At 42.1% G+C, this 24393-nt stretch overlaps 1 protein-coding gene across 1 annotated transcript in view; it reads right to left on the bottom strand.

The window, feature by feature from the left end:
- LOC144684812 (acyl-CoA 6-desaturase-like) overlaps positions 1 to 24393 on the bottom strand; it is a 78844-nt gene that overhangs the window by 19408 nt on the left and 35043 nt on the right. The window contains exons 3-9 of the mRNA XM_078549064.1: positions 17125 to 17322; positions 11196 to 11297; positions 8876 to 9001; positions 7526 to 7586; positions 7359 to 7435; positions 6506 to 6603; positions 3202 to 3298 (exon numbers count right to left, since the gene is read on the bottom strand). Of these exons, the coding sequence (XP_078405190.1) occupies positions 3202 to 3298; positions 6506 to 6603; positions 7359 to 7435; positions 7526 to 7586; positions 8876 to 9001; positions 11196 to 11297; positions 17125 to 17322 (759 nt within the window). The remainder of the gene's footprint in view (positions 1 to 3201; positions 3299 to 6505; positions 6604 to 7358; positions 7436 to 7525; positions 7587 to 8875; positions 9002 to 11195; positions 11298 to 17124; positions 17323 to 24393) is intronic.

Genomic DNA, 24393 nt, shown 5'->3' with positions numbered 1-24393 from the left:
CTGAACATAGGGAACACACTACCCAGGGAATCATAACCACAAACTCCTACCCAGCAGTTTATAGCATCATACACTGGGACACCAGTCAACCACACCACCATGGTGGTCCCAGAACCACAGGTCTGACCGATACTGACCAAAGTGGTGTACTCTTATCTTATTCCTATCTTTTTCCAGTTTTGATGAAAGATCACAGAGCTCACAACATTAACTCTATTTCTCTCTCCAGATGCTGCCAGACCTGCTGAGTGTTTCAGGTATTTTCTGTTTTGCTTTCAGATTTTCAGCATCTGTGTTTGTGTTATTCCTAATGGTGACTGATTTGAAACAACATTACCTTCCACCACATGACCCCTTCGTGATTGATGATGAATAGCTTGTCATCAATATTAGTCCAGTCATAACCAAAATTGGCTAAAATAATTGCTCCAAACACTAGACCAATCAAGAATGTAAACAGCTTAGCTTGATCTGGTGGAATCTTTGGAACAACCATGTCAAATCATCATATTAAAATTGGGCCAATATTTGTAAGCTCTAATGGTCCTAAGCATTCCACTGAGATAACTAATGCTGAAATTGGTTATCTTCAGCACTGCATGGTTTAAGAATCTGTTACAGATTAGCAGCAAGCATGATCCATGATAATTTGAAATCTTTCTATCGTCAATTACGTAATGAATCGTGCGGTTTAGTTATATATCAAGGTTTCTTGTAGCTTGGCATATGACAGTATCCCTTAAATTCACTACCTTTAACTCTATGCCAGTGGATACCAAACTTTGGGTTGCGACTCCCAATGGGGTCACAGAGGTCACATTTGGGGTCACATGCTCTCCTTCCTCTGAGACAGCAATGATGACTGTGGAGAAGAGGCTCTGGCAGGACAACTCTGGACTCACTGGGTCCTTGCTGCCAAACAGCAAGGGGCAGAGGGTGAGCCAAAGCACCCTTTAGCTGAAGGAGTGAATGCCAAGTGGGCCTGGGTCACTTGTGCGTTGACTTGGCACAGGCAGAGGCCAGCAAGACAGTCTCAGTCACCACCGGAGTGCGGGAAAAACTGGGAGGGCACGTGGCTGAGCCAGGAAAGTGAATGGTAGCTTCAAACCTGTCTGCCTGTTGTAGACGGTCCTTATCCCAGGATAGTGCATCTGTTTCACAGGCACTGGCGACTAGAGCAAAATGTGGAGGGAGTGGGTGTGGTGAGTGGGAGCAGATAAGGAAGGGTAGAGGGGCTGCTGATTGAGAATGAGTTGGGGGATGGAGGTTGGGAAGAGTAGCTGCTGAGTGACTGAGTGCGGGGCGTGGTGGACAGGGGCTTCACTGAGTCTTCTGTCACCAAGGAATATGGAATACTTTGCTGAAACCTACATGAGTACATAAAATAATAACACTTTTACGAAGTATTTTAAAAACACAGATTTTCATATATATATGATGTATTATATTGTTTGTTGATCTATAATACGCAAACTTTAATAATTATATATTGAATGTTACTGTGCTGCTTTATTGCTGTTTTGTTTTTGCTGTTATCTGGGGTCACATTAGTTTTCAAGCGTTAAAATGGAGTCACATTGGAAAATAGTTTGGGAAGCACTGCTCTCTGCAACTGTTTATTTCTGTGTAGTCTGCCTTCTCTTTTCTGTATCACCATGAAACTATGGTATAATCATTCTAATTGGGTTACATTAGTGTTTTAATGAGCTGTCTTCTGTATTCTTAATATTCTGAAGAACAAAGTCATTGAAATTTGAGGCTGAAATCGATAAGAGGAATAGGCATATAATTCAATCTGTTCCTCAGGACAAAGACTAGCTTCCTTTAATAATTGAAGATCCCTCTCCACAAATTAATGAGGGATCTAATACACAACATCTCAATGTGACAATGCAGCCGTAGAAATGAAGCACCCTATGGAAGAGTCTTGCTGATTAATGCTCCTGATTTGCCTCTCTTTTTGTTTCTTCACCTCTCCACTGAAAACGCGGACTCCTGCTGGTGTTCTCTAAGCAATTAACCATTTTTCAGGACCTCCTCAATTAGTCATTCTCCATTTGAGACTAGACAATGACTTGTGACCAGAGAAGCATCATAGCTAAGATTGATCCCGTCCTGAACTCCTCACACCCACAGTGTCCCATATCACATACTTTAAATAACAGACAGAAGGAACAAACAATGTAAACACAGACCTTCTCATTGAATCTTCACTGATGCAGCAAGCCAGGCTTCATGATAGCAATCAATCACGATTATAGTGTATAAAGTGGGTGGCCGTTTTAATGGTGGCAGCAATTTTGGACATTTGGAGCAGCTGAGATGCAATTATCATTTTTGAAGTTACCTCATGATATATGTCTTGTCTGTACTGCTACAATTTAATGGGCAGCCATTTTGATAAGAGTACAAGAGTTTCATGTGCCCGTGTCCAAAAAATTTAGGGCAGAATTTTCAGTCACCTGAGGAGATGAAACTGAAAGCGAATGGACCCGTAATTCTCCCGCCATGATCCTACCTGCGGGTAATTTTTGCTCACAGAAGGCTATGGAGGTAATGGCTACATGTCCACATATAGTGGATAGCCCATTAGGCCAATTAAAAGGGCCTTTTAAGACCAGTCTGCAGATGCTGACTGGAATTTTCCAGTTGGCATGTGGGGTTCTTTTTGAGCCCAAAACATGGCCAAGAGATGGAGCTAGTCCCCCAGTTACAGACCAGGGCGGGGAGCAGTCTCCATCTGGCCAGGAGATGTCCTCTGCCCCCCTGCCATAGCCACAGAGCCACAGCTGCAGCTGCTGACCATTCAGTGGAAGGAGTTGCCCCTTCACAATGATAGCCTGGCAGTAGTGGCTTTTTTGAATTAAAAATTTTATAAACGCTCTTCATTGGGCATCTCCATCTTGAGGTGCTCTCTCCCTCGCCCATCTACATCAGGAGCGCTCACCTGTGATGTTGGGGGCTGCCAATCTTTTAATGCTGAAGGGCCTCCTATTGGCCCTCCAGCCTTAAGAGCCCGCCTGCTATCCTTGATTGGGCAGCAAGTGCACAGCCTCACTTCCAATTTGCCTACTTGTTAAAAATCATGTTGGGTACTAGGCGTCAGGGTCCCGAACCCAGGACAAAAATTCAGCCCTTAGTTTTTAAAATGGAAATGCCACAAAGAGCTAAAATAAAGTTGCAAAGCTAACTGAAGGTTACCTGCATAGTGAGCCAGTCCTTGTGCTTTTCATCATCAATATTCATTGGAATATGGTTCATCTGGGTCACCCATACAAACCAGTGGCTCTCTATGAACCTGCAGAGAGAACCAGGCAGTGGTCAGTTATCAACTACTATCTAAATTCTTCAAGTGCTGATTCTTCTATATTCTGTCCTGAACAGTCTGGACTGGTTAAACAGTTTCTTGGAAACCTCTTTTGGGTGCTCTTTTTCCATTAAACAATATAAATTGGCACTAGAGAACATTCTCCCTCCAATTCCTTGCCTTTCCAATTTTTTTCTCCCTCTCCTGAAGGCACCAACCCGCACTCGGGCTCCACAGGGACTGACAGACTCCCAAATGGCCACCCTTCCCATGTGAACTTAGACACTACAAGTTGATAAGCTTCAAAAGGCATCACAGCTAAGCATGAACCTGTCCTCACCCAATGTCCACGTACAAATATTTTCTAGAAGGCTTAGCAGATAGCCACCATAAGGAAGAAACCTCATTGTTTTTTATTCCCCTTCTAGTTCAAAGAAATGAAGACTAATTGTGAAGGCTCTCCTGCCATCAGTGCCAGAGGTTGTGGGTTCCAGTCCCTCTCCAGAGACTTGAGCATAAAATCCAGATTGACATTCAGTGGAGTACCGAGGGAGGGCTGCACTGTCGGAGATGTTAAATCAAGGCTTGGTGAATGTAAAAGATTACATAGCACTATTTCAAAGAGCAGGGGTATGTTCCCAGTATCCTGGCCAATATTTATTCCTCAGCTAACATCTAAAAGTCGGGTTGTTATCACATTACATTTCATGAGACCTTCCTGTGCACAAAGTGGCTGCTTCATTTCCAGCATTGCAACATTGACTACACTTTAAAAAATTATTATTTGACTGTCAAGTGTTTTGGGATGCCCTGAAGTTATAAATACAAGTCTTTTTTTACAGCTGATATCAACTAACTCAGCAAAGAACAGGGATTAAACCTGGGGCAATATTGTTCTGAATGCCACTGTAACATATGATTTTTACTGGCAGACATCTGGAAAACTGGAAATTTCTTAACGGATAATTGTTAATTGTGAACCAGGTGACAGTGGTTTATTGGTAAACTGCTAACAGCACCTCATCTTCCGACTAGGCACGCTACAGCCTTCCGGACTTAATATTGAGTTCAACAATTTCAGATCATGAACTCTCTCCTCCATCCCCACCCCCTTTCCGATCCCCCTTTTTCCAATAATTTATAATTATATTTTTTTACAACTTTTTTTTTCTCTTCCCTCCTATTTTTAAATTTATTTCGATCTATTGTTTCATCTCCACCTTTTAGCCGATTTTGATCCCTTCCCCCCACCCCACCCGCACTAGAGCCATCTGCCACTAGCTTGCTTCCCTTAATGTCCCTATTAGCACATCTTTTAGATAATATCACCACCGTCAACACCCCTTTGTCCTTTTGTCTATGACATCTTTGGCCGTCTCTTCTTGGCCTCCACCTATCACTGGCTCCCTATTGAGCTCTCCTGTCCCACCTCCTTCTACCAGTTTATATTTCATCTCATTTCTATATGTCTTAGTTCTGATGGTCATACGGACTTGAAACGTCAACTGTATCCCTCTCCGCAGATGCTGTCAGACCTGCTGAGTTTTTCCAGGTATTTTTGTTTTTATCCTTTCCACTGTGTTTGCTGTAACAACTTATCCCAGCAGCAAAGGAAAATTAAAAACCCGGAATTCAAATAGAAACTAATATACGGATACACAGATCACGAACAGGTACAGAAAATGATCAAAAAGATTAATGGAATGCTAGACTTTATATAGAGAGGGCTAAAGTACAAGGGGGTAGAAGTCAAGCTTCAGCTACACAGAGTCCTGGTTTGACCACACCACGAGTACTATGAGCAGTTCTGGGCACCACATCTAAGGAAGGATCTATTGGTGTTGGAGGGAGTGCAGCACAGGGTTGCCAGAATCGTTTCCAGACTGCAAGGGTTAAATCATGAGGAGCGATTACACAAACTAGGGTTGTATCCCCTAGCATTTAGAAGGCTAAGGGGTGATTTGATCAAAGTTTGCAAGGTATTAAGGGGAGCAGATAGGTAGATAGAGAAAATCTATTCCCTCTAGTTGAGGAGGCCACGTCCAGAGGGTATAGTCAAAAATTGGAGCCAGGTCTTTCAGGACTGAAATTAGGAAACAATTCTTCATGAAAAAGGCAGTTGAAGTTTAGAACACCCTTCCACAAACAGCAACTAATGTTAGATCAATTGTTAATTTAAAACTGAGATAGATTTTCATTAACCAAAAGTATTAAGGAATTTGGGGCAAAAGTGGATATATGGGGTTGAATTTTATGGCCCCCCCTCCCACTGGCATATTTGAAGGTGGGAGGGGCATGTAAAATAAACTAGGTGGCCAGCCAACCACCTTCCAGCCCATCCTGGACTTGTCCCCCATATTATGGGGTGGCAGGGGGGTGGGGGGGTAAGGTGTCAGGCAGACAGCCTGCCCTTAGGCCTATTGAGGCCCTTAAGCGGTCAATTATTGGCCACTTAAGGACCTTATTCCACCTCTGCCTCTCTAATACATGCAGCAGGGGAAGGCAGCCAATCTGACAGATTTCACTGCAAAGGAAGGGAAGGAAGAGGGGTGCCTTCTTTGGGGGGTCCCCTGTTCCCCAAGATGGTACCCTTTGTGCCTCCGCACCAGCCTCCCAGCAGTGGCCACTACTGTGCTCTGGCGCTGCTGGGACTACAGCACTGCTGGCTAATCAGACTGGCCAGCAGCTCTTGAGGGCAGGACTTCCTGTTTCGTCATTAAAGGGGAGATGTGTTAGGAAAGGAATACTTCTTCCCCCAGTAAAACTCACCCGTTGGAGTTAAGTCGCAGATCAACTGTGATTGCACTGAATGACAGAACAGGCTGGAGGGGTTAAATAACCTACTCCCATGTCTATGATCCTGTATAGAACCACTCCAAATTGATATCAGTATGAAAGAGCCCATTTGAACCAATTACAGAACGAAGTTGGGCTAGATGGGGCAGTTAAATACGCAATTGGATTACCAAATAATTCATCACTTAAATCATAGGTACTGGCTACAGAGAAAAGGAGGGGAAACGTGTCCCTAGCATATTTTTAGCATGAGTTACATCCCTTCCACCCTGCTCCAAAATTAGCCCTAAAGTCCTCTCCAACTATTTAAACATGGTAGCACCTTGGGTTATAATCCTAATATATTATAAATTAGTGACTGTGACTGAAACAACAGGTGAAAGTCTCTCCAACTGTACATACCTGACAAACATGACAAAGAGTATAGAACCAAAAAATCCATAAAAAGGGATGTAGGTGTTGAAGTAGCGGATGTAGTATGTTGCTGCCCAGGCAAGATCCTGAAAAGTGAAGAAGTGGTAGACGGAACTGTGTTAAAGACGTTGAGATATTATTACTGTTTTACAATAAATGTAAAAGCTATGATATTGATCCGCTGTCTGCACAACACAACAATTCTAGATAGTGCCATGCTGAGGTCCTACCTTATGCTAATACTTCCATTCAAATTGTATAATTTGAAGCATTTTTGGGAGGGTGAACTTTGTGATCATTGAAGTGTGGGCTGTTACTTCTGAGGATCGGAATTGCTGGAGTCAACTGCCAATGTAACCATGTTCCACCCCAAATATCCGGCCCTCCTACTGGGCAGAAATCAAACTTTCCTTCCTCCCAGGCCTCAATGTGTCAATCTACTGTAGCTTTCCATTACATATTGCACAACATCTCTTTATCAAAAAGAAAAAGCTGACACAATCCTGATGTGCTACACTACAGTGTTTGTACATCTGTTTTGGTGCCCAAAATTTCCTGCATAACTAGGTCCTCAACTCAAGAAGTGTGAGTGCCAAGCAAGAGGTGGTGTGTCCTTTCAGGGAGGCAGGGAAGACTCACAGGTCCAGAGATCTTTGGTATTTCTCACCTGATACCCGCTGGCTCATTCGAAGAACACGGGTTACCAGTCTGCCCTTTCAACAGGAAAGAGTAGAAAGAGGTGCAGGGAAAGCACAGATGGAACATAAAATTCAAAGTGGGAGGTGGTGGGAAATGGGAGAGGGAAAACAAAACTTTGCGTTAAACCTTCTGATGTACTTACCACCCAATCTCGACGGGTAATCATGGTCATCATTATCTGAATGTAGAAATACACCGGGATTAGCAGAGGTGGACCAACTGAAAGAGAGAGCAGTAAGTGATACCACACCAGGAAACAACAGTCACAACTGACAGCATCACACTGACTGATCATGCAGCCATACTTACTGAGGAAAAAGTACTCGTGTTGATAGTTGTAAGGCAAATACTTGATCTTCTGTTTTCCAAACTACAACAACAAAAGAGGAATTAGGTGGAATCAGGTTAGCATCTGCACAATGCCTTCAGTGCACAGTGCCGTAAATCCTTCACAGGAACCGAGGATGTTTTATTCTGTATAAAATTATCTAAACATCTCAATTAGACTCTGGCCCGCAACACCTGCTCATGTATCTGTTGCTCAATGGAAGTAATTTTGCAGTCCCACAGTCCCAGGAGGGAGCACAACAGAGATAGAGGCAAAAGATTTATCCCCTATTCTTCACTCCATGCTGCCTTAAGCACAACTAACTGTCAGATGCATAAACTCACAGAATACCAAATATATGTTATATACAAACACACCATCCACATCTGATTGGATTCAGTCTGTAAACTCACTCCCAGGCATCCACTATTCCACATATGATCATTCAAATCCTTCGATCAGTTCATGGGTAGTTGAAAGTAGTGAGAAGGAAGAAAGTGTCCCAATACCTACTGTAGTTCCATAAGTCTGTTATACCTGCCTTCTGCTGTCACAGTAACCCCAGTGCTTTTCCTTTCATGATGGCCATTCAGTTGAAGAATCAGAGCGACATTCACTGCCTACTTCCTATCATTTCCATGTGATAGGATGGACAATGAGCAGGTGATTGCTGTCATCATCAAATGGAGCGAAGGCTGTCATTTGTCCAAGTAACAGTTTGGCAGAAGGCCTCCCGTCCCAGTTTCTTTCACTTTCCAACTGGTGATCACCTGAGAATTGGTGGTTTTACCAAAAACATCCAGGCAGCAGGCAGGTGGAATTCCCAGTGGAAAATGTGAATGAGAGGAAAATCCACATCTACAACTCACTTGCGGTTGTTATTCCACATATAAAGTATCTGAACCCCTTGGTTGGATTTCAAGCTGTTACTTGCTCCTGCGTATTTGCTATTCTTTTACAAAGGTATTTTTTTCCAATTGCTAATGTTAGTGAGAAGGTTGGTGTGACAATAAAATGTGTTTCCTGTTATATACTAATGGTGAGTTAGTCTTTGGCATTGAGGGAAAGATCCCAGCCCAAACGAATTTGCTCCTCTTCCCTGAATCCTTACTTTATTGTTCCTAATCTAACTCACTTCTTTCCCAGCATCCTAAAACTCTTTGCCTTCTCCGGGCTTCCTTCCCCACTTCAATCCATAGTCTAGCAACACAAGCTTGGAATCATGTAGTCAATGTTTCCTGAACTTCCTCATTTTCTCTTTCTGACCTTACTCTTGCCCTGCAGTATGGGCCATGGCCCTTCACCTAAGTTTCTCAATAAAAAGAAATTACCTCCACGGGTTGGATATCTCCCAATACAAACACTTTCAGCATGTTCACATCAGGGTCTTTATTAAAGATGTTGGGCTTTGCATGGTGCTGGAAATGTCGATGATTCCACCAGTTTCCAGAAGCCCCCTTTATAAGAAAGATACAGTGTCACACAATGTACTAAAAGCATGGCAATCCCTACTCACACTGCCTTTAATATTGTCATAAAACTGCTTCAAATTAAATCCAATTCCTGTATATGAGTTTCAAATTCTCCCTCAGTCACCCACACAAGTTTCAGAATCTCACTCAATTCTCACAAGGTTGAGTGTTTCACACTAGTTGGCAACTGCTCTCAGCATTTGATCTCTGTCAGGACCATCTCTGAACAGCTGGCAAAATTGCAGCTCATTCCTTCTCACCTTTACTACTGCTGTGCCACAAATATAAGACTGTCATGACTGCGAACAGTCTAGGCTTGGCAGACACAATTTGCCAGCTCTCAAGGCATCGTCAAGTCCAGGGGAAAAAATAAAGTTCTGTGCTTACTTGTTCATAAAGCTGTGCAAATCTTATCCCCAATGTTAATGTTACTGAACTGTCCTTTTGGCTTTCCTTTAACATCAGAGTCAAACCACAGTTATGAAGTTTCCAGGCAATCCAGTTAAACTTTTTAACAATGGCTTTGCATATGGCCTCAGGTATACTGCAATGGATGTGAAGGAGAAATGTTGAGAGCAACAAGGAAACAGTCTTGCAAGATAGACAGCAGTTTACTGAAGTATGAAATCAAAACTATTTCACAATAACATGTTATGAAGAAAAGAAAAAACACCACAAATGCTGGAAATCTTAAAGGAAAACAGAAAATGTTGGAAACATTCACCAGGTTGGTCAGCAACTGAGGAGAGAAAGGATAAGTCAATATCAATGAACTGAATTTAAAAATAAACTGAATGTGGGAAAGGAAGCAGAAAACATATACATTGACACAGGAAAAAAAACAGAATGGCATCTAAACTGCTTAAATGGAGAAAAGGATATGGTTAAATGGCAGAGCAATATTAGGAAGCGAAAATAGGCATTATGAAAGAAATCATAGAAATAGAAGACACAGAAAGTGTGTGAATACCTTAAAGAAATGGTGGACAGGCAGTTGGAAATGGAAGCATGGACAAAGTGGAACATGATCCAATGGCCCAGGAACCCGGAAGAAGTGAAAAGCAAATAAGCTTCAAATGGTGTGCAGCAGAAATATTGCAAGACTATATCCTGGAGGTTATTTTATTGCATTGTAAGCTGACAAACGATCCCCACCCTAAACACCAACCTGCTCCTTCCTGGGGCCTGACATTGGAAAACCATGGCCTGGATTTTCCACTCTCACCTGCTGCAGGTGTCATAGCTGGCGGGAGCGGAAAATATCGTGAGAACAAAAAAATCTGTTTTACGTAGGCAGGGAAACAGGTTCCTATCGTCCGCTTTGAACTTCAATGGCGGAGCACGTTTCCTGATGTGCAATGTCGGGAAGGCCATTTGAATACATTTAACATGATGAATCCTCATTATAAAGCCTGCTTGCAGGTATCAACCCCCCCACACTGGATCAAGATGTAACGGCGTGTTTCACAACGGTATATAAGCGATGTACACAGCACTTCACCCCTAACTTCAAGGTTTGTTCGTCTACCTTTCATCGCATAGCACTCGCGGCACCTCAATTCAGCACCAAGTTTCACAGGCAGCACCACATCGCTCTCAGGGGGGTATCACAGGCAAGGCTCTAACTACCAGACCAGCGGTAAGGTGGGGGTGCTGTGGGGGGTGGGGGGCAAGCCTCCACGAGGAGAAGGGCGAAAGTGGACAGAGACCTCCACTGGAAGGGGGCAATAATGGTCAGAGATTCGACTCAGAAACACAACATGGGGGGCTGCCAATTTTCATGCTTGCCACCACACTTAGAACACGGATGGTAAAATCTCACCCCATGTCTTGACAAAGGGTTTGCACACCAAAAATGTTAAATTGTCTATTGTCTCCACCAATACTATCCCACCTGCTAAGTGTTTCCAAAGGTTGCTGGCATTATTTCACATTACCGCAAATTGGGGAACCGATCTGGCCTTATATCTGGGATCAGTAAAGCTGAAATTTCTCTAGTTAGCTTCAGAATCAGCAAGAAAGGTGACTTCAGTTCCACTATAATCATAGACCATACCAATTTGTTGTAAGGTCTGTTGGAATAGACCAGAGCAAACCCTGCAGTTATTCCCATGTTTTTTTAAAATTAACTGCTTTGTCTTAAGAACACTGCCTCCATCACCTCCAGCTCAATGTTTACCTTCATGTGACCTATCAGGAACTTGTGCAACAGGTGGTTCCATTTTGAACTCCGAAAGACAGACAAATGTCCAAAATCATGTTGAAGCCAGCCTGACTGAGCCTGCAATTTAAAAGAAAGAAAAAATAGGCATAGGAAAATAGATTTCATTCTCTTTACTAGTTTACAAAAATACAAACAATGGTCCTACCCAGCTACAGGTCAGTGGCTCTTGCCAGCCTCCTACCCCCACAGCTACTGATCAGTTCCTCCAACAAAAAAACAGCATTATTTCATGGGAGTCATTTTTCCAGCCCTCTGTAGAGGCACCGTTTTCAACAAAGGCTTGCAATACCTGCGAACATACTGAAGATGGCCTGGGTTCAAATCTCACCACAGCAGATGGTGAAATTTGAATTCAGTAAAAATCTGGAATTAAAAGTCTGATGATGACCATAAAACCATTGCTGATTGTCATAAAAACCCATCTGGTTCACTAGTGTCCTTTAGGGAAGGATATCTGCTGCCCTTACCTGGTCTGGCCTACACGTGACTCCAGACCCACAGCAATGTGGTTGACTCTTAAATGCCCCCTGAACATGGGCAATTAGGGATGGGCAATAAATGCTGGCCTAGCTAGCGATGCCCACATACCATGAACGGATTAAAAAAAAGCCTTTTCATTTGATGTGGGATTGGTGCATTATTTTCAAAAGGAGAATTCCTCAATATTTTTAATCAGTAGATACTCAAGAGTCATAAAAGGCTCCCCTCGCTCAAAAGGTGGAAGATTATAAATCCCTGCAGCTACACAGCATCAAGAACTCCCATAATAAATTGCTCAGGGGATGTCTGAGATTTGTAAGAGTTTCATTGAGTTATTTATAGAATATTACAGCACAGAAGGCAACATGTCAACACACTGCACCGTGCCAGTTTCCAAAAAAGAGCCATCCACTTACTTCCATTCCCTTGCCATTTGTACAGACTGATTTTTTTTTTCTTGTATTTATCCAGTCCTTTTTCAAAAGCCATTATTGACTTTGCTTCCACCTCAGTTTGTGATACACCATTCCATTAACACCCCTCTGCAAAATATTTTTCTCAAAATTCCCCTAGCCTCCCTCTTTATTTTGACAATGTCTTTTGTCTTTTAGTTACTGACTCAGTGACCAGTAGAAATAGTTATTCTCTTTGCTTTAGCAGAATCCTTCATAATTTTGAACACTTCCACTGACTTAATGGGACCCCGGTTTGCTCATATTTAGAAGTGCCAATGGTTGCTTTAGGCAGGTGCCTCATCCACTTGCCAAGTCCTGCAGTTTTACATCAGAATATGCGTGGGAAAGTAACCTGCTCAATTTTAACTGTCCAACTGATGGAAACAGGCCAGGTAAAAATCAGTTCCTATGTTTCCTTCATTAATACACTCCATGGGCAGATTTTTCATCCAGGTACAGAGGTGCATTTTGATGTGCAAATGGCCACACTTTGGGCTGGATCTTACGTTCCCAAATTGGGCCTGCTGTCCCTCCCCCCGCTCGCCCTGATGAAAAATTCAGCCTGATGAGTTGTCGTGCCAGTCTCCAATAATACGGAAGGCGCACAGGCACCAAAATCTCAGCCTGCCTACCATTTTGACATCGTTAATTAACAAGCTATTAAACGTGTTAACAACCCAATTGTCGAAATTTTTTCATTGCCCGTTACATTTTCCATGCATTAGAAAAAAAGTTTCGGAGTCTTATATGTCAGCAAATGAGACGGCACAAGGCCGGTAGAAAAGGCCTGCCACTGGGACGGTGATTGAATGTACCAACAGATTCTGCTGGGGAAGGTGGCAGTGTCTGTATGATTTTTAATGACATTTTAAAAATAATAAAGACTGCTCTGAGACCAGGGGCCCTTTACAATTCTAGCCGTGACTGTGGCATTGCCCCTCTGCCACATGACGTTCCTGTCTGTAGCACTGATTGGGCTCGGAGCCCCTCTTTGTACCTCAGTTTCTCAGAACCCAGGACTTATGTATCCACACCAAGGGGTGATTTATATTCCCCTGTGAATGTAGCTGCAACAAAAATTCAACACTACATTATTTTTTACAGTAACTCAAAAGTCACAAGAGCTGACTATATTGTGGAATCTAAAACCAGGCATGAGAAACACTGGCCCTGATAATAACTGTAAGCTTGGGAGGGAGGAAGGGGAAGGGTTTGTGGTCCTAAAGCAAGCTTCCTATGCACCTATAATTGACCTCATTCCAGTCCGACAGCCACTAACTGGCTATCTAATGCTCGACTGAAGCGCAGAGATGGTGGGGATGGGAGCGAGCAGACCCCTCGGTTTCCATTCCATCTCTCTCAACCCAAGAAACATAAATCCAGATATTAGTGGTTTTTTTGGAGGAAGTCCAATTTCTTCCCACATTCCTGACCCCGCTCCATTTTCCTCTGGCCTTTCTGGGGGGTTGGGAATGCCCAATGTACAAAGCACAGACCCCCACCACTGAGGTTGGGTTCTCCATTTTAAATGGGGGATGAAAATTGGATTTCCTCCCACACTCCACTTTGGAAGGACATTAAAATCATGTTCGATTTGAGAGCTCATGGAGAAATGGAAGACCTGCTGAGTAGATGTGGTGTACTTAGGAGCAGAATATTAAGCTCGGCGGGCAGGCACCCATCCGACCCGGTGAGCATAAAATGATGTGTGATGATGTCAGGTGAGTGTCCCAACATCATTGCGCAGTCCCGTGATGTTTCGTTCGGCGGGCACACGCCGGAGTCAGCAGTGCGCCTGCCGACAATTAAAAGGTCTGTTAAGGCCATTAAGAAGGTAATTAAATTCAGATTTACGCTGCCCGTCCAACCTTACGGTTGGCAGGCAGGCAAAAAAGGTCAAGCAGCCTTTGCACTTTTTAGGAAACCTCATCCACAGGCGGGATGGGGTTTCTTAAAGCGAATAAAAATTTTACATTTGAATTAAAAACATGTCCCTGCTCATGTAACAGAGTTACATGAGGGGACATGTTTTATTACATTTTTATTTTATTCTCCTTTTTTAACAACGCTTCATCTCCCTGAGGCAGTTCTGCGCCTCAGGAAGGTTATGAAGTGCTCAATCGCGCACATGCACAAAGTTTGCTCTCGGCCCGCACAGGTAGTGCTGAGCGCTGCCGCTCACGTGTCATGCTGGGATGGCCTTAATTGGCCCACCAGCGTGAAATCGCGGTGCAGTTCCAGTCGCGGGTGGCGGCCGGCTTCCCGACCACCCACGCCAAGCCCACACACCAAGGGCAAAATTCTGCCCTAGATTTCCAAAAGACATTTGATAAGGTGCCACATCGAAGGTTACTACACAAGATGGTTTAGGGGGTAACATATTAACATGGATAAAGGATTGGTTAGCTAACGGGAAGCAGAGAGTAGGGATAAATGGGTCTTTTTCAAACTGGCAAGCTGTAACTAGTGGATTGCCACAGGGACCATTGCTGGGTCCTCAACTATTTACAATCAATCACAATGACTTGGATGAAGAGACCAAATGTATGGTAACTAAATTTGCTGATGACACCAAGATAGGTAGGAAAGTAAGTTGTCACGAGGAGGTAGAGAGTCTGCAAAGGAGTTTTAACAGGTTAAATTTGGAAGTTGGAGTATAACATGGGTAAATGTGAACTTGTCCACTTTGGCAGGGAGAATAGAAAAGCAGTATACTATTCAAATGGAGAGAGATTGCAGAACTCGGTGGAAGTATCTGGGTGTCCCAATACATGAATCAGATAAAATTAGTTTGCAGGTACAGCAAGTGATTCGGAAGGCAATATGGAATGTTGGCATTTATTGCAAGAGGAATGGAATGTAAAAGTTGCGAAAGGATACTGTAGCTGTACAGGGCCTTCGTGAAATCACAGTGGCATAATGTGTCCAGTTTTGGTCTCTTTATTTGAAAAAAATATAATTGCATTAGAAGCAGTTTAGAGAAGGTTCACTGGACTCATTCCTGGGATGAATGGCTTATCTTATGAAGAAATGTTGAACTGGTTGGGCCTATACCCTTTGGAGTTTAGAAGAATGAGCAGTGATCTTACTGAAACATAAAAGATCTTGAGGGGACTTGATAGTGTGGATACCAGGAGGATGTTTCCTCTTGTAGGGGAAACTAGTACTCTGGTACATAGTTTAAGGATAGGAAGGCTCTCTTTTAAGATAGAGATTAGGAGAATTTTTTTCTCTCAGAGGATCATTAGAGTGTGGAATTCTCTTCCCCAGAAAGTAGTAGAGATTGGGTATTTAAATTTATTCCAGGCCAAGTTAGAGAGATTTTTGATAGACGAGGGCGTCAAGGGTTATGGGGGGCAGACAGATAAGTGGAGCTGAGACCACAATCAGATTAGCCATGATCTTATTGAATGGTGCAGCAGTTTCAAGGGGTTGAATAGCCTACCCCTGCTCCTAAGTACTATGTTCCTATGAGTTGGGAACATTCGGGAAGGTAAGTGTAAAATACTTTCACACCTTCTCATGTCACTATTCGGTACTGTATTGTAGTATAGATGTGTTTTTAATGCAGTGATTCATCATTTGTCCTTTAAAGGTAAGCTGACCTTTACATTGACCAGCACTGTGTAATTGTTCACATGCATTACAATGAAGGAAGCACCATAATGCAGTGAAAAATATATAAATATACCCTCTGCTGTCAGGTTTTTTGTGCTCTGATTTAATTGGGCTGCCAGAACAAGCTGTTCTATAAAAAACTGCTTCTAAAGGTTGATACAGCACTCTGCACTTGCTCTCCTTCATTGATTGACAGGCTCTCTGCTTTGTAATGGAAATAGTATCTGTTCTCTCAATGGAGCTGGAAGCTTTTATTATGACAGCTGTTCCATTATGAATACTTGGCTGGGTTTCAAAAGCTTCAGCGCTGCAGATGGTCTTAGAACTACTGACATTTTTATGAGCCTATGTGTGTCTCGATATGGATTCTTGCTCGTTTACAAACCTAATAGGCACTTAAAGAATTTCAAGTTATTTTCCCTTGCCTTTTTTGGTCCGTGATAGTTTGAGGTTTAATTTTTTTTTCAATTATTTTAAAATAATTCCCATTGCTATTGCATGATCCCTGAGGAATGTACACGTTACATACTGGATGAGTGGCAATGGTGTATACATGGGGCCATAGAGGGGGCATGGGTGATCTGAGATGGCATGTGGTGGCACGGGGGTGGGTGAATGAGTGCGAGGAAGATTAGGGGTGAGGTTTAGGGGGCCTTTAAACAATGCTGGGACCTTGACTGTTGTGTTAGAGAGCTGAGGCGGGCCTTCTAACCAGTCCGCCTCCACATCCATACTCTTCACACACTCCATTGCAGCTTGCAAAATGCACTGCAAACTTGATCCCTAGTGAAAAGACAAAAATGGCATGTGAAGTCACACACGGATCACACAAATGCAGTCTGTGAGCTGCAAAAGTGTGCAGGTTGGTTTTCCCCAGTCTCAGACGATGATTCGTTTCCCATATTACCTCAAAAACTATATCAACCTTGTTAGATACAACTTCCTTTTGGAATTCTGAACTGGCTATCCTTCTTTAATCCATGGCTTCCTTAGACAGCATGTGTTTGATCTCATATCACGACCACTTAGCCACTTTACGTCAAGTGTAGGGCTAGGAAAGAGAGAATATGTTGGTGACCGAATGAAGCTGAACCTTTTAAGATCTTAGGATAGGATTAGTGAAACTCTGTGTCCACACTGGGATTAGCCAAACTCCTTTGCTTCAGGATTGTTAACTAAAATCTAACTGAAGAGGTCATCCTTAAATTGAACTTGCACACTGGAGAAGACCACCTAAAAAAGTTCATCACCCTGTCCCACTTAGGTATTTCACATGTCACCTCGATTCATGCCCTTCATTGATTTATTATGTGGTCATGATTGGTTCTTACCTGTGAGGTTGCCAGGATTAAGGCAGTAAGGAGAGTTGGAATCCAACCAGTCCCAAAATATGACAGTGTCAACCAGGCCAGGAACTCTAAGACGAAGAGGTGGCCAAGGTAGAGGGAGAAAAACACCATGTCTGTTTTAAATAGTTTCATGTCCTCTGCTGTCTTCCGCAAGGCCCGAAAATCTTCAACCAACTCAGTCTGAAACCAAATGAATGAGAGTTCACTGAATCTTTAATGACTGTTCTGCAATCACTCTTTTTTTTTTATAAATGAATTCTATGCTCAAGTGTTAGATGTCAATACTGGAATGAATCCCTTTCCCTTACTTATTTACTCCCTATATACAGAGTAACATCCCAATTACACTAACGGTGTTCCTTAGCCCAATTTCAGAAAAGTTCCTTCACCATGATCATTATAATGGCAGCTTTCCAGAGTAGACAAGTTTGTTCCAAACTAGAGACAGTTTTGTACTATTAACCTTCAGTATATCCAGCCATTAACTTGCGACAAACCACCCACATGGCTAGTTTTCAGCCAGGTTTTCTTAAAATGGATCAAAATGAGCTGTGGCACCCGGGAGACACTGGATAAAAAGTAAAATTCAAACTCATATCATTTCAATGGTGAAACTAGTTGACCTTTAGTGTCATTGCACAAGGGGAGTCAAAACCAAGTGCATTCCCAAATGCAGAGAGTTAGAGGGCTGAGATAATTGGACCAGTGTTTGCGGATCTAATTCAGACCCCAATTAAAACCCACAGGCAGGATTTCCCACGCGCCGACAGGGAAATCCGTAAAATGATGCAGAACTCCCAACGTCACCCCCCGTCATTTCAATTTTCAGGTTGGCAGGGGCTCAGCCGAATCAGCTGTGTGCCTGCCGACATTATAAATGTGGACACAGGAATTTATAATGGGAAAACGTGACAGAAGTTACATGCTAACATAGTTTTTTAAAAAACCTATTGGTAGCCTATGGTATTGCCCACAGGGAATCAATATTAAAGTTCGGTTTTTATATTGAGCCCTTGGAGGGGAGTTGTTTTCTCAGCTAACGTACTAATCTGTTGATTAAAGTCGGAGTTCAGCAATGCTTACAGTAGGGTTGCCTTTGATTCAAACTATTTTGTTTCAGTTAAAATCAAATGAGGCAAACTCATTATCATTAACGGACCTGCCTGTCCAACCTTAAAGGTTGGCGGGCAGGCGGGGAGCCCTGGCGGACTTCAGAGAAAGCATAAAACCTCATCCACGGGCAAGATGAGGTTTCGTGTAGATTTATAAAAATTTAATAAAAGTTTAACTAGAAGTGATGGACATGCCCCAGCTCATATAACAGTGCCACATGAGGGGACATGACAGGGAAATTTTATTTTTCTATTTTTAGCATTTTTACATTTGGAGCATCTCCCTGAGGTAGCACTTAGCCTCAGGGAGATAAGTGCGCTCTTTCATGCACAATTGCGAAAGAGCGCATTCCCGGCTTAGAGAATCCCACCCCCACCCGCACAGGGAGCACATAGCGCTTCCTTGCGGATGTCACGCTGGGCGGGCCTTAATTGGCCGGCCCACGTAAAATGGTGGAGTGCCCCTGATTGGAGGTGTGCCCGCTCCTGAACTACTCCCCATTCTACCCCATGCATTCTGTCCTTACTTTTCTATTTCTGTTATATATTCCTGTGCTCACATTAATAATGGAAACTACTTAAGTAAGTTGGTCACTTTCCTGTCAGTAGCGGTGCCTCTTTTGGGTAAGGAAAGTTATTAGTGTGACAAGTTTACATAACCAATTCCCATTATAAATGTGGACACAGGAATTTATAATGGGAAAACGTGACAGAAGTTACATGCTAACATAGTTTTTTAAAAAACCTATTGGTAGCCTATGGTATTGCCCACAGGGAATCAATATCAAAGTTCGGTTTTTATATCAAGCCCTTGGAGGGGAGTTGTTTTCTCAGCTTACGTACTAATCTGTTGATCAAAGTCGGAGTTCAGCAATGCTTACAGTAGGGTTGCCTTTGATTCAAACTATTTTGTTTCAGTTAAAATCAAATGTAGATAGGTTACTGGCATGATGCATTGACACTCCACAGCTCAGTATCATGGAATATCAGTCACTGGTCTGTTCCTTCAATTCTATACAAAGGCTTGTGATCTTGGTCATTGTCTCAGCTATTTCTCCTACAGGGAGGCAGAAATCAGAGCAGGATCAATATGGGCACTTTCACATCATCTGCAAAGATGGCACTGATTTAGGTTTTGGCTGCTTACTCAAAAAGATAATGGTCTGTGTAATGTGGAGGGGTGAATGAAAGTCAAGACATAATTGAGATAGATATAAGCAAGCATTTTTATTTAGAAGTAAGAAAAAGACATGGGGCTGAATTAGCTTGTATCTTTTGTCATTGAGTCACCCTTCCTTCTCAACATACTTAACTCTCTCTCTCTCTCTCTCTAGAAACACAACTCCCTTGAATTTATTAATATAGTCCACCTCAATCTCCCTCTCTTCAATGATCTTATAACCCTGAACTACATGTGGAACCGCAATGCTAGTTACAATAGTGACAAGCGGTTTGAGAACTGATGGCACCATGACCTTGGTTGGAAGATCATAGGTCAAATTCCAAAGGCCACTTGTAATCAAAACTTATTCTTCCAGTTCCACCCATGAATTAATCATTTCAGATCTGGGCACAAACATTTCCTTTCAGGGCTTTCCCAATTGCTGCAGATAATTGCTTGGTGTGGAACTGACCCATACACACCAAGCAGGGTCCCAGGTTTGATCTCTGATCGGTGTCGAGTTAGCTGATTTCTGATGGTGAGGTGGTAGTAGTTCTACATGTGTCTTCAGTACTTTCCTGTTGGGAAAAAGGGTTAGAAAAGAAGGAAAAAAAAACAATTTTGAGTTCCAAGTGCTTGTCACAATCCAATGATACCTGCTGGAAAGTGCATTGGTGTGGAGGTCAGGTGAGGACATGATGCTCATTGATAACATCACGGTTCTAGTAAATACATGATGGTACAGAGAGCTGTGAGCTCACACACGAAGAATGATGTTTTAGGTGAGATGTTAAACAGCAGGGGAACAATGCATCCTTACTATGATTGGGGGGAGTGGCAAAAAAATCTATTTTTAAAAACACATTTCCTTCAGTAAATTTATGTTCTGTGTTACTCAACCAAGGTTTGGATTATCCAAAGTAACAAGTCATCACAAATATTCCTAGCTCACATACAACCATCGGCAAAGCATAGCTTTATCCCGACATGTAAGCAGGGGTTTGGATTACAGAGACCATATGTATTGTTGAAACCATTTGGTAACCTGTTTTCAATTATGTAAGCTGAACCTTGTAGTAAATTATTTACTGATGATTTCATCCTTCTTCCTTATGTTGTGTGTTCTTTGTCACTGCCACCTGCCCTGTAACTCGTGTCTTTCAGGTATATATTCCCAAAGTCTCCGAAGGAAGAGTTTTGTATTTTGTACTCATTAAGGTGAGGCATGTGTTAGTGTCAGGTAATGGGACCTTTTCTATTACAGTCACTCCTGGAGCTAGGACAGCGGAGGATCTATGCAGAATCATTAGTCTACTCCTCTTAATAATTCAAAAGTTGTTCAAGTTGAATTATCTACTAGTCCAAATTAAAAATGAGTAATAAAAAGGCTTGTGCTTTTTTATTAAAATTACTCAATATATGTTACTTGATCATTTTTAAAGGAAACATCTTTAAATTATTAGTAGACTGTATAAGCTTCCTGTACTCCAACCCAAAATGTTCCTCAGCCACAACTTCAAAAGCACCCCCTATCACAGTACTAATATTCTCATCCTGCAGTTTCCATAAGCGAGATGACCAATTTAGTTTTACTTGCTGCCACATTACTAATGTTGACCAATGCCTGAATAAACTGGGTTGGTACTGCTCAAATCCAGCTCACAGCGGGCCTTGTAGAGCAAGATAACAAAAGAACCCAGATTCCAGGCAAGTGTCTAACTCTATCCCCTAAACAAAACACAATTCACTGTAAAGAACAGTACACCTGTCCCCTTGTTAAACAGCAGCAAGAGAATCCAGGAATGATTTCTTTATCAAGGTACTCATATTGGTTTTAATGGAAGTGTCAACACATGATGCCTGGTGAGATTGAATTTAATGATCAGAAACAGTTTAGATAGTGCACTAAGGTCTCCTTACTGGGAGATTATTTTTTTGCTTCAGTGTATCTTGGTCAGTTAGTTGCAGAATTAAATCACTCTAACCTATCGCAGTAATATGTCTCAGTCCCAATCTCAGAACAGCACCCACTACTGCACCAGGCTGGCATTTCTATTTTCTACAACAACCACCCTTAGGCCTATGCATGCTGCTTTTGTAAGCCTGTGCCCACTACCAACTGGATTAAGACTGGCTAAACACATTTCACACAGGACCCTTACATTCACCAGGGGAGAACTTTGCCTGATCATTCTAGGTCCCAGACCTGGGACCTGAAATCAGGTCCAAGAATTGGAAGATGAGTGTCTAACCCATCCCACTATGCACGTCTCCCCATACTTGCTTCCGCTAATTTTAGCATATTCTGGGGTCTGTTTAAGTAATTCTCTCTGTGCCACTTTCATTTCTGTTACCACCTCAGGAAGCACATAACTCTATCACTCTCTTGATTAAGACTGACATTGTTGGCTCTCCTCAGATATCAACTTTGACCCATAACTAAAAATATCACAGCAGCAAGATCACACTGAGCAGATTCAGGATACCAGCAAGTGGGAGGGTGGGGGTAGAGAGGAAGTATAATAGAAATGGCAGCTTAACTTAAGATGGGTAATTAGTTGAAAAAAAGCTTGGATTTTAAAATCCTATACATTGTAGGATGAAGGAAAGAAATTCCAGAGTTTTGAGCTCCAGGAACGAAGGAATTAGTTAGAGAATAATGTACTTAAAATTGAATGACTGACTGATTTTTCTCACCCTATCGCACTCAAGTCCACTAGAGTGAATCTGCATGGAATAGATTAAGAATCTCATCCTAGCTTTCAAGTTCCTCCCTGGCCTTGTTTGAGAATTCTTCAATTATTTTCTCTAACCTGCTGCCTGCGTAAACTCCCCTCTTCCTCATCAATTTAGTCTTCATTCCCTGCTGATTATTCCACCATTGGCACTGTTCCTTCAGCTGCTATGCTCTTACTCACCGAAATTCCCTCTCCAAACCCTCCCACCTCTTTCTTGACTTTTAAAACCCTTCTGTTTTACTCGACTTTGTTTTATTTCTTCTTGCTCAATCATTACTCATTTCTTTTCATCCTGCAAAGTGCTCCAAGACCTCACTACACACAAGAAGCATTATAAATTGTTTGTTAAAGCACTTCAAATCACATACATTACAATAACTGCCTGGGCAAGTGTTCCCTTTGGTTTTTAAAGTGAAAGAAACTGGATTAAAACTATTAACCAGGAATGGATAGCAGATCCACTCAATCAACCTGTAAATGAGTAATTTAACACAGTGTAGAGCAGTACGGAGTGAATGAGTGGATTGGCTCTGGAGGTAAAAGGGACAGAGTTCAAAACCAGGAAAAGGAACGTCTCCTCTCTGTGCTGTCTCTAAGGATGCTGTTTGAGATACAGTTGTTTGTTAAGGCATGTTTTTGGAACAATAAGAGATCTTTGCTCTCCAATGTGTACTATACTTGGTGGGAAACTATCAAGAGAATTCAATTCTGCATCTGACCAAAATAACTGATCTGGGATGAAATAGTATAGAGGACCTTTACTTTGAATCTAATTCATATGCATGTGGTCTTCATATCCTTGGAGCCAAAAGTGGAAATATCTTCGAATTCTAGCCCTAACATTCTTGACTTCAATGTGCAGAAAATAAAACCATGTACTGAAAATTAGTAGGACTACAATGACTGAGGTGTTGGCTCCAATCCACACAAGTACAGACTGTACACGACAGCACAAAAGGAAGATTGAATTCCTTTTACGTCTAGTATTGTACAGAACCCTTTCCAGGTGAAGTAGCAACCAGAGTGCAGAGTTACCAATATCATTCATTCAGCATTGATAAAGAGATACCAGCCCTGTAACAGTGCAGTAGTGGAATCTTTAGATCACAGGTAACTGGAGCCTCAATTCATGCTTGCTCCTTATTTATATTTATATGCTTTTCTATGCTACTGAGCCTCTTATTGTGGTATCACTGTTCCACTTTGAACGGAGAAGAACTAAACTTACTGCCCTCATTCCCAGAAGCTAAAAGCAACTCATTACAGTGTACCAGGATTCTACAAAAAAAAGTGTGGGTGTTACGAAAGTATAATAATTCTCATAATATTGCGATTTATTGTGAAAGTAGGTTAACAGTGGGGTTTGGATAGCTTGTGTGTGTGTGTGTGTGGGGGTTTAATTGAATTGGAGACAGCTGGTCTAGAGGCTTTGACTCATCAAAAGAAGCTAGGTTTGAAATGCTAGATACGTAAACATGGCTGAAGTCTTAGAATGTAAGGTGAGGAGAATTTGCATTTTTAGATAAATCAGGGCAGTGTGAATTTCAAAGAGATGGTAGGATGTTTACACTTAGCCAGATAAGCTAGGCCAAGCAGTGTTTATTTTTCCCCAAAGGTTACTGACAATATTAGCACCATGAAAAGATTTATATTATGAGAAAGGTAAAATTGCAAAGACATATGGGAACAATGGAATTTACATTAAAAGGGAGAAACATGTATAAAAGGAGAATGAGGGTGTAATCAGGGAAGGCATTGCAAGATCTAACAGAAGTGTGAGAAGCTTCCAGTATTTGTGCCTTAAGCCTGTTGTCTACAGAAACCAAAGCTGGGAAAAGTTACTTTGAATTCTACTGTCCAGGATATTGTGTTGACTTGCCTGGATCAGTTTAAAATCTTTTTTTTTTTTTAAAACTGTTGCCTTTACTGGAAGCCAGATTAATCAGGGGTTTGAGGACTTGTTATAGTAGTAATTTGTAGACCTATGTATGTGCTTGAAATTGTTTCTTTTGTTAATAAACATTTAAATTTAGTTTTCTAAGAATCTCAAGCCTTGGTGGACTTATTGCTTCTGGATTCAGGGCATGCATCTCAAAATAAATACAAATTGCAAAACCACCATGATCGCATGATCAAGTTTCCCTCGTGGATTTAATCTGCCTGACACACATCATCTGCCACATCATAACAGTCGGTGCAAAAAGCTGCATTACCAAACATTGCTCATTCAAATATAACA

Source organism: Cetorhinus maximus, chromosome 9 (assembly GCF_964194155.1).
Source record: "Cetorhinus maximus chromosome 9, sCetMax3.hap1.1, whole genome shotgun sequence".
NCBI lineage: Eukaryota > Metazoa > Chordata > Chondrichthyes > Lamniformes > Cetorhinidae > Cetorhinus > Cetorhinus maximus.
The sequence above is the reverse complement of the archived record's forward strand: the minus strand, read 5'-3'. Positions and strand labels throughout refer to the sequence as shown.